The sequence below is a fragment of the Zosterops lateralis genome (genome assembly GCF_965231275.1).
Source record: "Zosterops lateralis genome assembly, chromosome: 21".
Taxonomy (NCBI): Eukaryota; Metazoa; Chordata; class Aves; order Passeriformes; family Zosteropidae; genus Zosterops; species Zosterops lateralis.
The window spans coordinates 9,537,232-9,548,762 of NC_139781.1; the positions used below are offsets into that span (position 1 = coordinate 9,537,232).

Below are 11,531 nucleotides of genomic sequence, written 5' to 3' on the forward strand. Positions count from 1 at the left end.
CCCAGCCCGTGAGCCCCTCCAGCCCAGGGCTTGCAGAGGGAGCAGAGGGCTCAGTGCCACAGTGAATGCCCAGAAAGTGAGGCTCCACTGCAGGAGGAGTTCTGCCTCCAGCTGTGCCTTGTCCCCCACCTGCACAGTGTCACAGGATCCAGAGTGGTTTGGATTGGATTGGAAGGGACCTTTAAGCCCAACTCAGTTCAACCCTCTGTCATGGTCACCCCTCACTGTCCCAGGCTGCTCCAAGCCCCAGTGTCCATCCCAGGGATCCAGGGGCAGCCACAGCAAATCTGGGCACCTGTGCCAGTCCTGCCACCCTCCCAGGGAACAATTCCTGCCCAGTCTCCCATCCAGCCCTGCCCTCTGGCAGCATTCCCCCTTGTCCCATCACTCCAGGCTCTTGTTCAAAGTCCACATTCTCCATCTCTCTTGTAGGCTGCCTTCTAGTGCTGGAGATGTGCCACCTTCCATCCAAGGTGCTGCAGAGTGTTCGTGGCACTGAGGAAACTGCCTGAGCCCTGATCCAGCTTGGACAGGGCTCCTGCAGATCCAGGGCTCCTGCACAGGCAGAGCTCCTGCACATCCAGGGCTCCCCACCCTGATCCAGACCTGCAGCCTGCCCAGCTCAGTGCTGGGCTCACGTAGCAGAGCTGGCAGCCAGAAAGCTCAGGAGGCATCACAGGGCAGAAGGGAGGCTCCTATGGGCTGGGACACAGCAGCTCTTCTTGGTGGGGATCTCTGAGGCTGCCAATCCTCCCTCTCCTGGTTCAGCCAGTTACTCATTGACTCGCTCTCCAGCTTGGGTAAACAGTGACAGCAGTGCCCGGGCTGTGCCCCTGCCCTGGCTCACACCGACCCCACACAGGCACTGCCATCTGTGTCCCCCATCCCAAACACCCCCTCATCTCTGCTCCCTGTGGGCACAGCCCAAAGCAGGGATGGCCCTGAGCAGGGTTGAGAGGTGCCTTTGGGAAGGGAGTGGGAGCACCATTGCCTGGGGATGTTCACAGCCTGCTCAGTTCTGCTGCCAGGGCCAAGGGGATGGAGCCCTCCCTGGCCCAGGAACGGGGGTTTGATGCCCATGGAGCCAGTGCTGTGGGCAGAGGGGAGGGCAGGGGAAGCTGGGCAGCAATGGGAGAAGGGGTTTTGCCTGCAGAGCCAGTGGGAGAGCCTGGTCCAGGAGACAGGGGGCTGCTCTAGCAGAGGCTCTCCAGGGAACACCTGCAGCCTGGGGTGAAGCTGACTGTGCTGGGGGCTGTGGGGCAGGGGGCAGGCTGGAACCTGGCTGTGATTGTGTCTGGGAATGAACATACAGACTGGTCCCACCCATCTGAGATCTCCTTCACAGCTGGCAGGCCCTGAGTTCATGGTCACAACAGAGGAGGGGAGCTGGAAAGCTGGAGACAGGCACCAAGTCAGTCGTGGAGCTCCAGGCAGGACACAGCAGGAACAGCCTTGGTGTTTCTGCCAGGGAAACAGCGGCCAGTGCCCAGGTGGAGCAGGAACTTTCTCTTCACAGCCACAACCAGCCGGGAGAGCTGGAGCTGCACGTCCCTCTGCCAGTAGGAATAGAGCAGCGGGTTCAGGAGGGAGTTTCCCAGTCCCAACAACCAGAGGAAATTCTCGATGACTTTGTAGGGGAAGCACTCGGGGCAGGCCATCTGCACAATGCTGGTGATGAAGAAGGGCAGCCAGCAGAGCGTGAAGCAGCCCACCAGCACGGCCACGGTGCGCATGGCCTTCATGTCACTGGTGGCTCGGGACGGGGGACAGCTGGGGCCCAGCCCTGCCTGCTGCACCTCCTGGATGTGCTGCACGTGCACCGAGGCGATCTTCAGCATGTCACAGTACAGGTAGAGGAAGAGGAAGAGCCCGGGGAAGAAGCCGAAGCAGAACATGGTGAGCATGTAGGAAGGGTGGAAGACGTTGAAGAAGGAGCATTTCCAGTGGTTGGAGACCCTCTGGAAGCGTGGGATGAAGACAGGGAGGAAGCCGATGGTGACGGCAACCAGCCAGAGCCCCACCAGGCACAGCCCCACCCGCAGGCCTGTCACCAGCTGGAAATAGTGGAAAGGCTTCCGGATGGCCAGGTGCCTGTCACACGCAACCAGGATCAGGGACAGGATGGAGGCAGCACAGGAAGAGGTGACAAAAGCCATCCTCAGGATGCAAAACCTCTGGGAAGGATGGAAAAGCTGGGAAAGCTCATCCATGGCCAGGCCCATGACTGTGAAGCCGACCATGGCATCAGCCAAGGCAAGGTTGAGGACAAAGCAGAGCCCCTTGGAGCCGCTCCTGTGGATGTGGCAGAGCAGGAGGATGGCCACCAGCACGTTGGCAGCGATGATGAGCGAGGCCAGCACGGCCAGGATGGCCCCCAGGGCCCAGCTGGCCATGGCTGCCTCGTGTGAGACACACCACAGGGACGCTGCATCCTCAGCACAACTCTCAGCCATCACTCACCTGGGGCCTCTCTGGCAGCAGGTGCAGCCCCTCACTCTGGGGGAACAGCAGGAATCCGGGGAGCAGCAGGAGCCTGGGGAACAGGGGTGTCTCCTGGGGAACAGGGGTGTCTCTCGGGAAAGCAGAGCTCTGCCAGCAGCTGCCCATGGAAGGGACTGCTGGACTCACTGCTGTGCCCACAGAGGTCCCTCCCCTCCAGCCACGTTTCCAGACAACCCTGGAGCAGGGGGTGAGCAGGAGCACCTGGGCAGGAAGCTGCCACGGTGGCACACGGGGCGGTGGCTGTCCCCCCCAGGGCCTGCTCAGACACAGGGGCTGGGAATTGGGACAAGCACAGGGAGTTCCCAATATCCAGTTCAGCTCATGGGACTCCTGGGGGTTACTGCCCGAGCCAGGAGAGTTTCTTGCTGCTGGGACCAAGGGAGCACCACTGACACCCTGCTGGAGCAGCAGCCCCAGCAGTGACCTGGTTACGATGGGGAAATGCACTGATAAGTGATGTGTGCTCAAACAGAGATAGGGAAACATCTGCCAGCCTGGGAAAGCAGCACTCACAGCAGGGAACCCGCAATGTCCTTGGCAAGCACAACACAGAGCCCAGGGCATCCTTGGGGAGGCTGAAAGCAAGGAAGTGCTGGAACCTGCAGGGCAAAAAAAAAAAAAAAAAAAAAAAAAAAACAACACAGCCTGCAGAGGAGCCTCAGGTCCAGGCAGAAGACAGCCACGGCCTTCCAGAGCTGGTGTCCTCTGCCCACTCAGGGATCTGTGCAGAATTAACTGGCCCCAAAGAGCCTCTCTGTCCTGGAGCTGCCCCTGCACAGCCCTGCAGATCCCCAGAACACCAGGCTGGCTCCAGGCTCCATCACATGGGTCACATCCAAAGAGAGACCTTGTCCATCACCAACTGACCTCACTCCTCGGGGAGTTTGTTGAATGTTGCTGTGATACTTCCAGTGAAAACTATGGAAGTGCTACTAACAGTAAAAAATAATGATTCTATTCTATTCTACTCTACCCACTTTGCTAGTCATGAGTGTATTTACCCAACAGTAACTCGTAACAAAGATATTTGTGAAAGCAACCCTGTGCTACAGAATCCTGCAACACCCCTCACACCTCCCAGGGGAGGGAGGGAGGTGGGCATTGACCTTTACAGGCTCTGACAGTGACAGCTCCAGCCCCTGCACGAAGCCACACAAACCCCTTCTGCCTCTTGACCTGGAAAAATCCTGCCAGGAAACGAGCAGGGCTGAGCGTGTGCCTGTCAAACAGTAACCGGGGAGAGGCTGAGAGCAGGTGCAGACAGGAGGGGCACTGCTGGGAGGGAAGGAGCTGCAGGAGGGAGGGAATGGGGCACTGGCTGTGGCTGCAGGGCTGGGGGCCCTGGGGAACAGCCCTGCGGGTGGCCACGGGAGGAGTTCTGGTGGCTTTACACACCCTCCACTTCTGTTTGCACAGGGAGAGACACGGGGAGCCTTTTCCCTGATGATGGAGAGTCCAAACTCTCACAATGAGATCAGGAATAGGGAGAAGTGGCAGAGTGGTGACAATACAGGCTGGAGCCAGTGTTTCCTTGTCCTGCTTTATTGCCATTTTTAGCTTTCATCTATCAGGAGCTCATGTATTTCTACCTGGAACACCTGGGGAGGGCTGACTGGACCTCATGGAGCCTTCTATGCTGGAGTTCCCATCCCCTGGACCTTCCTGTGTGCAGGGGAGCAGGGACAGAGTGCCCAGGTGTGTTCCCTCACCCTCCCTGGCACAGCCTGGCACTGGAGCCCTGCCCAGGGCAGGATTTCAGCCCAAGAGCTCAGTGCAGTCACCTTCCCCACTCCTGCAGCTTCTATGGGCAGCTCTGACTTGGTAACACCAATCTCCTCCCGCTTTTCCCAGCAGGATTTGGCTGAGCATTCCTTGTGACTTCCACAGAATCTCAGCTCACAGCAGGTTTTGCCAGGACATGTCACAAGGGACCCTCATCCCAACCAAAGCCACTCCATAAAGAGAGAAGGGAGCAGGAACATAAAAACCATTTGATTTCATACCCATAAACATTAAAAAATAACCCAAAACCAGAAGAGGATGACCAAAATACCTGCTCAGCACCAGAGCCATGATTTTCAAGTGCTGAGTTCACCTTTAAAGCACAGTACCTGCCTTTACAAATGATTTAAGCAAAAACAGTGCAAGTAATAACAAGCAGGAATTTAAGAGACTGAGGTTTGGCAAAACTGAGCTGAGAGGGTGACAGGGTCATTTTCTGACACTAATAAATTTGGGTTTAGAAACATCTCTACTGTAATAAATCCTACAGATTGTTTTTATATAAATATATGGAGAATAAAGAGGTCTTTAGTGTGGTGAAAACCAAATTCTGTCCTCTCCAAGGGCAGACAACACCCCTGCAGTGAACAAGCACAAGACCCAAACTCAAGCTGGTCGGTCAATAAATAATTTAATGAAGTTACAAGTTCAGCAAGAAACATGATTCATGGCACCTTCCTGGGCCCCAGCCTCGCCCCACAAGGGCGCAGGAGGACACCCACACCTGCCAGCCACAAGACACAGTGTCCCAAAGGCCACTGGAGTGCACGGATCTTCACAGAAGATATTCCTGCAGGCCCAGGCTCACGGACACCTCCGGGTGGGAAACATGCAGCTCCCGGCCGTCCCAGGCAGCTCGTGCTGCAGGGACCACTCGTGTGGGGAGAGCCCAGCCCACAGAGAGCAAACACCACGACATGGGGACAGTGGAATGAGGAGGGAGGCGGCAGCACGGCTCTGCTGCCAGCCCCAGGGGTGATTCTGGTGAGATGGAGGCAGCTCTCAGAAGGGGAGACGCTTCAGCTGCTCGTATGTGATAAAAAACTGAAGGGAGGGTCAAGGAATTGGGACGTGCCTTGGATGTGGGGCAGCTGTTTGGATGGGCAGAGCTGCTCATCCAGGGCACTCCTAAACCCACCCACAGAGCTCCCTGTCCAGGCAGCACAGCCTGACCTGCCCAGGTAGAACTAGAACGGAGCTGGGGCACAGGAGCTGCCAAGGACAGGGAGATGGACCCAGAGCAAACCCAGCCTTGCCCAGACCACTGGGAAAAGGAAGTGGCTCCAAGCCCAGAATGGGAGCTCTCTACAGTGAATTCCCCACCCAGTTTCAGCTGGCAGGATGGTCTGGCTGGGCACTGCAGCACTGGTCCTGCACAGAGTCAGCACCTGCCTCAGTAGCAGGATGCTCCCTATGATTCCCTCCCAAACAGGAGCTCACCCAGAAATCTCCCACAGCCCAGGCCAGGCAAGGTCTGAGCCAAGCCCCCAGAGGTTCTACAGGAACCCTCAGCAGTGCCCATCAGGGTCCCCAGTGCACCCCCAGCGGGATGCCAGCCCTGCCCTGCCCTTCCCAGCTGGTTCTCCCCTTGTCCTGCCCCAGAACCTCCCCACAGCACAGGGAAGGATACGATGATGTTCCAGGGACCCAGACGAAGCCAGTTGGGCCAGAAGCCTTTGTAGAGTGCAAAGAAGCCCTCACTCTTCCATGTCTGGCAGGAGAGACAAGTGGATGAGACACACCAGGCCACACCCTGCCCACCTCCCACACTGGCCCTGCCCTGACACTGCAGGGAGCAGAGAGACCCATCCAGGTGTGTGAAGCATCACTCACAGCCTCTGAACCCAGTAACTGCATCATGGCCTAAATTTTGTCCCAGGGGGCTGGGAGGATGCTCAGGCTGACAGCAGCCTCAGGGGGAAGTGACTCTGGGCCCTCTCCTGTCTCACCGATGACACATTTATGGGATCTCTGTAGGATCTCACACTTGTGTGTCACTGTTGTAGGCTCTCCCTGCTCCCAATCAGTGTGATGCTGAGGCCTGGCCAGTCCCCCAGGACAGGGATGTGGCCCTGCTGTCCCCTCACCTTGACAAGGCCATCCAGGGTGCCCTTGTAGAGCTCGGTGCTGCCCACGATGGCGCGTTGGTTCATCATCCGCGTCCGCACCACGTCCACGGGGTTGGAGGCGATGGCCCCCGCCAGCCCGCACGTGAAGCTGGAACTGCAGAGCCCAAATCAGGGCAGGGACGGCCCTGGATGTGGCCACTCCTGCTCAGACAGGCACAAAACACCTCCCACTGGGCTTTAGCAAAGGCATTTAGCAATGAATGTGAGCTGCTTCTACCTGGAAAAGGGGCAGCGGCAGGACCTGGGCTGACACAGGACCCTGCAGAGCTCAGGGGAGGGAAATGCTCAGTTCAGCAAACCCAGACCCTACCTGAACTCACAGCTGGTTCCACAAGGCTCTGGTAGCCCTGCAAAGGTCCCAGGTGCTGCCCAGGTGACACAGACCTGAAGGCACCCCCTGGGAATGCACATCCTTCCCACCAACCCTGCTCCAGGTTCTCTGGAAGCACCAACCCTGCTCCAGGTTCTCTGGAAGCACCAACCCTGCTCCAGGTTCTCTGGAAGCACCAACCCTGCTCCAGGTTCTCTGGAAGCACTAACCCTGCTCCAGGTTCTCTGGAAGCACTAACCCTGCTCCAGGTCCTCTGGAAGCACCAACCCTGCTCCAGGTCCTCTGGAAGCACCAACCCTGCTCCAGGTTCTCTGGAACCACTAATCTGCTTCCTGCACTCACTCCATGAATGGTCTCCCCCCAGTCCCAGCCCCTCTGTCCCACAGATCCTCCAAGCCTGCAGAGATACTCACACAAAGTGGGCAAAGATGGTGTCCCCCATGAGGCCTGACAGGATCAGATGCTTCTTGGTGATGTCGTAGACTGGCAGCTCCACCCCCACCACGATGGCAGCTCTCTGGGCCGTGGGGACAACACCCTGTGGAGCACAGACACTGTCCCCAGCTGCAGACACTGCTCCTGACAGCCTTCTCTGCAGGCAACACCAACTGCTTCCCAGCTTTGCTTCAAAGCCAAGGAGGATTAACTCCACCCTGGCAGCTGGATTAACTCCACATTGCTTCCCTGATCCCAGAACAGGAGCCAGGCTGTCACCCCCTCAACACCAGGAAAGATTCTGCCTCAGTTTCAACACCAGAAAAGATTCTGCCCCACGAGAGCAGCAGGAGCCAGGGGGGGCTCCAGGTGCTCCTTGCTACAGAACAGCAGCAGAGCAGCTGCTTCCCCCTAAGATTTTTGTTAGTTCTGCTCTGGAGATGGGGGGATTCCAGGAGTTGGTGCTCACCCTCCAGAGGCCTCGGGTACCTTCCTGCTGGTAGATGTCAATGAAGCTGCCGATCATCCCGCCCTGGAACAAGCTGCCCTGAGCCTGCATTCGGATCTGGGAGAAAGGGGAGAGTCAGCAGGAGGACACCAACACCTGTCCTGACACCAACACCTGTCCTGACACTGGCACCAGGTGCAGCAGCTCCAGGGAACTCCTGGGAGAAGGAGCAGAGCAGCTCAGAGCACAAACTGCTCTCCACGTCCCTGCAAACCACATGGACAAGGATGGCAGCAGACAGGGGACAGGGACAGCAGTAGGGTGGGGGCACAGGGACATGAGGGACAAGGCCTTCCCTCTGAAAGCAGTCCCAGAAGAGGGATCTACACAGGGAGAAGAGTGGGGAAGTTCTCTGGGCTCTTTCTGCCCAAGGCTGAAAGCTCAGGACCCCAGGCAGTCCCCAATGGGCTCTGCTCACTCCCTTAGGGCAGTGGCAGCACTGTGACCAAGGGGACAGGAACAGCTCCTGCCACCTGCTCACCTGGCCCAGGTGGGATAACACACCTCCCACCCCTCACCAGGACAAATGTGATGATCCTTGTTGCCCAGAAAAGCCGTGGCTGCTCCATCCCTGGAAGTGTTCCAGGCCAAACTGGACAGGGTTTGGAGCAACCTGTTCCAGTGGGAGGTGTCCCTGCCCATGGCAGGAGGTTGAAGGAGATGGCTTTTCATGTCCACCCCAACCCAAACCATTCCAGGATTTCTGTGAACTACCCTGGGCTTTGGTCCCCACTCATTTAAAACCCCCAAACAAGCAGCACTGGTGGCTCAGGGAGCCCTGAGCTGCTCCTCCCACAGGTCCCAGAGGCGGCCAGGAGCAGCCCTTACCTTGAGCACATCTGTGGGATTGGCCAGCGCAGAGGAGATGACCCCTGAGACCACCCCACAGATCACATTGATGAGCAACGTTTCATCTGCAACCAAGGAAAGGAGGTCAGACTGATGGGAGAGGGCACAGCAGGAGAGAAAAATGGCTGGGAAGAGCAGCTCAGCTCTCAAATCACACAGTGAAGCTGCAGGAGCAGGGCCTGGGCACTCAGCAATGCACTCTCAGAGGGTTTGACTGATGAGAACGAAAATCCTGGGACACATTAAAATTGTAATCAAGTATCTGAGATTTCTCATTGTAGGGATAAACCAGGACAGAGGCAGAGAGAGAGAGAGAGAGGGATAACCCAGTGTTTCCCCAGGCCCCTGGATTTGTCTACATGCAGCCACCTGGAGCCAGCTGAGGATTGAGAACAGGGAGGGAGTTAGAAGTGATTAGTGCCAGGGAATAACCCCAGATTCCAGGCCCAGGGTTAGGATGACGGTTACATGGAGAAAAGGCACAGGCCCCTTTGCTGGTACTGACCACGACACTTCCCAGAGGACACCAGGCTGCCCCAGGCCTGTAGGAAAACAAACATTCAGGCTGAAAAGGCTGCAACAGCAAGGCAGGGTGTGGGGCCTGTGTGCACAGACAGAAACAGGCAGGGAGAGGCATTACTGGAGCAGGACAGCAGCCCTGAAAGGAGCTCTGGAGCTCTGGCAGGTTTGGGGTAGTGCCCATTCCCTGGGCACAACGTTCAGTGCCCCAGCACCCTCTGGGGAAAAAAAAAACCTTTTCCTGATATCAACCTAAACCTCCCCTGGCCCAGCTTTGTATCATTAGTGTGCTGCATTTTGCCTGCCCATCCCGCTTTCCCAGGCTGGAAGGGTGTTACGACATTCCCCCATGTCACAGCAGGAATGAAAATCTCCCCTGCAGATCCTGGTGCTCCCTCAGGGGACACCCACCACACTCCTGCTGCTCCTCTCCCCAGGCAGGGGATATGTGGCACTGGTGGAACAGATCAAGGGCACTGGTGGAACCTCACCTTTACAGTCAGGGCCAAAGCTACAGAGCTGGACTGCACAATTCCTATCCAGAACGTGCCTGGCTGTGCCAAGAGAGGCTCAGGTTGGACATCAGGAGAAATTTCTCCATGGAAAGGGTGGTCAGGCCTCGGAAGGGGCTGCCCAGGGAGGTGTGGAGTGCCCATCCCTGGAGGTGTGCAGGGAAGGACTGGATGTGGCACTCAGTGCTCTGGGCTGGGGACAGGGTAAGGATCAGACACAGGAGGTTTTCTCTGATTCTGTGATTCTCCTGTGACTCCACAAAAGGAGGGAACCTGGCTGGAGGGAGGTGTTTGGCCAGGGAGCACAGGCAGTGCAGAGCACAGCGAGGTTCCCATGGGGATTGATCCAATCCTTGCTCTCACTGCCAAACAAAACTGCAGCACCAGTAATGGAGCTCCACTCCTGGGGGAATCCTGGGGTGGGGAGGACAGGGGAAGGAACCAGCACAACACAGAGCCCAGAGCACAACACAGAGCCCAGAGTTTGAGCAGGGGGAGCCCAGAGGAGCCCGAGCTGCCCCTCCCCAGCACAGACCTTCCATTCGATCCACAAAGAGCCGCTTCAGGCTCTGGTAGATGCCGATCTTGATGGTGCCATAGGACGCCTGTCTCAGCAGTGCCGGGGCGATCCTGGGGGGGAGTGGAGCCTGAGCATCCCCAGCCTGGGACACTCCCCACCCGCCCTCAAACTGACCCCGCTGTGGGATAACCCGGGACAGCCCCACACAGCCCCAGAGCCAGGGTGTCAGAGCCTGTCCCAGGATGTGTCATGGCACACACACAGCCCTGGCCTGGCTCCCGGCCTTGGGAAAACCAGGACACTCCGCTCGAGGCAGGGAGGGATCCTGGGGGGCGATGCCGTGACAGGAGGGGGAAGAAGAGACCCGGGATGGGGAAAGGGCACTGGGACAGAAGCAGGGCCGGGATGGGCGGAGGGGAAGAAGCCGGGATGGGTGGGGGAGAGCCGGGGAAGGCGGGGGAGATGCCGGGGTGGGAGTAGGAGGTCCCGGGTGGGCAGCAGAAGGGCCCGGGGTGTGGGAGAGGTCCCAGGTGGGCGGCAGGAGGTCCCGGGTGGGCACCAGGAGGTCCTGGGGTGTGGGAGAGGGCCCGGGGATGGGCAGTAGGAGGTCCCAGGTGGGCACCAGGAGGGCCCGGGGATGGGCAGCAGGAGGATGCCGGGTTAGAAGGGACCAACAGGACAGCCGGGGCGATGCTGCGGCCCAGGAGGGAACCCGGCGATGGAGCGGCTGATCCGGAGGGGAAGGAGCCGGGGCGGGCACGGGAGAGGCCCGGGCGGGGGGCAGGCCCCGTGGCGGCTGGCGGACACCCCGGTAAGGCTGGAAGGGTCCCGGTAAGGCCTGGCGGGCCCGGGGGCCGTGCTCACCCCGAGTACAGCGCCCGGCCGCCCTCCTCGCGGCAGATGCGGAAGAGCGCGTGGAACATGCCCCGGTACCGAACCTCGCGGAACCGCGCGTCGCTGCTCTGCCCCTGCACCTGCAGCCGCGTCTTGGTGAGGTCCACGGGGAACGTGCCTGCGGGGACAGCGCTCAATGGACCGGCCCCGGTACCGGTACCGCCCGGCCCCAGCCCCGCTCCCGGCCCCGCTCCCGGCCCCGGCGCCTCACCGAACTCGGCCACGATGGAGGCGAGCCCGCCGTACACGAAGGGTTTCCAGTTGAGCGCGGACATGGCATGGCGGGCGGGCACCGCCTCGCGCGCCGCCGCCACCGGGCCGGGACCGGAACCGGAACCGGGACAGGGCTGCGCATCCCCGCGCCGCGCGCGCCCCCTGCCGGCACCACCCGAAACGGCACCGGGACCCACCGGGACCGGGACCCACCGGGACCAGGACCCACCTGCACCAGGACCGGGACCTGCACCGCTTCCGGGACCGCCCCGCACCGGCACCGGCACCGGGACCCGCCCGAAACGGCACCAGGACCGTCTGCACCGGGACCGGGACC

General features: G+C 59.4%; 2 protein-coding genes across 3 annotated transcripts; both read right to left on the bottom strand.

The window, feature by feature from the left end:
• Positions 1-1,144: 1,144 nt before the first annotated feature.
• Positions 1,145-2,393, bottom strand: GPR119 (G protein-coupled receptor 119; the record flags this gene model as incomplete). Its single annotated transcript, XM_083876216.1, has 1 exon — positions 1,145-2,393. One exon carries the CDS (start codon positions 2,391-2,393, stop codon positions 1,413-1,415), a length of 981 nt encoding a protein of 326 aa, XP_083732342.1. The 3' UTR covers positions 1,145-1,412.
• Positions 2,394-4,898: 2,505 nt separating this feature from the next.
• Positions 4,899-11,300, bottom strand: SLC25A14 (solute carrier family 25 member 14). Of its 2 annotated transcripts, XM_083876415.1 has the most exons (9): positions 11,193-11,300; positions 10,952-11,099; positions 10,103-10,197; positions 8,516-8,601; positions 7,649-7,744; positions 7,158-7,282; positions 6,372-6,507; positions 5,915-5,995; positions 4,899-5,328 (listed from the first exon to the last, which is right to left on the bottom strand). In XM_083876415.1, exons 1-9 carry the CDS (start codon positions 11,254-11,256, stop codon positions 5,287-5,289), a joined length of 873 nt encoding a protein of 290 aa, XP_083732541.1. In that variant the 5' UTR covers positions 11,257-11,300; the 3' UTR covers positions 4,899-5,286. The 2 variants fall into 2 exon arrangements, with proteins under 2 accessions (XP_083732541.1, XP_083732540.1); XM_083876414.1 differs by having other exon boundaries at positions 10,952-11,271.
• Positions 11,301-11,531: the final 231 nt, after the last annotated feature.

Bases quoted from the DNA above. Each gene is read 5' to 3' on its own strand.
- SLC25A14 (XM_083876414.1), bottom strand. From the start codon at position 11,256: ATGTCCGCGCTCAACTGGAAACCCTTCGTGTACGGCGGGCTCGCCTCC. The intron at 8,602-10,102 runs GTCTGTGCTGGG...CCTTGGTTGCAG, and splicing joins CTTTGTGGATCGAATGGAAG to ATGAAACGTTGCTCATCAAT. The intron at 5,996-6,371 runs GTGAGGGGACAG...CTCTCCTGCCAG, and splicing joins CCCTGGATGGCCTTGTCAAG to ACATGGAAGAGTGAGGGCTT.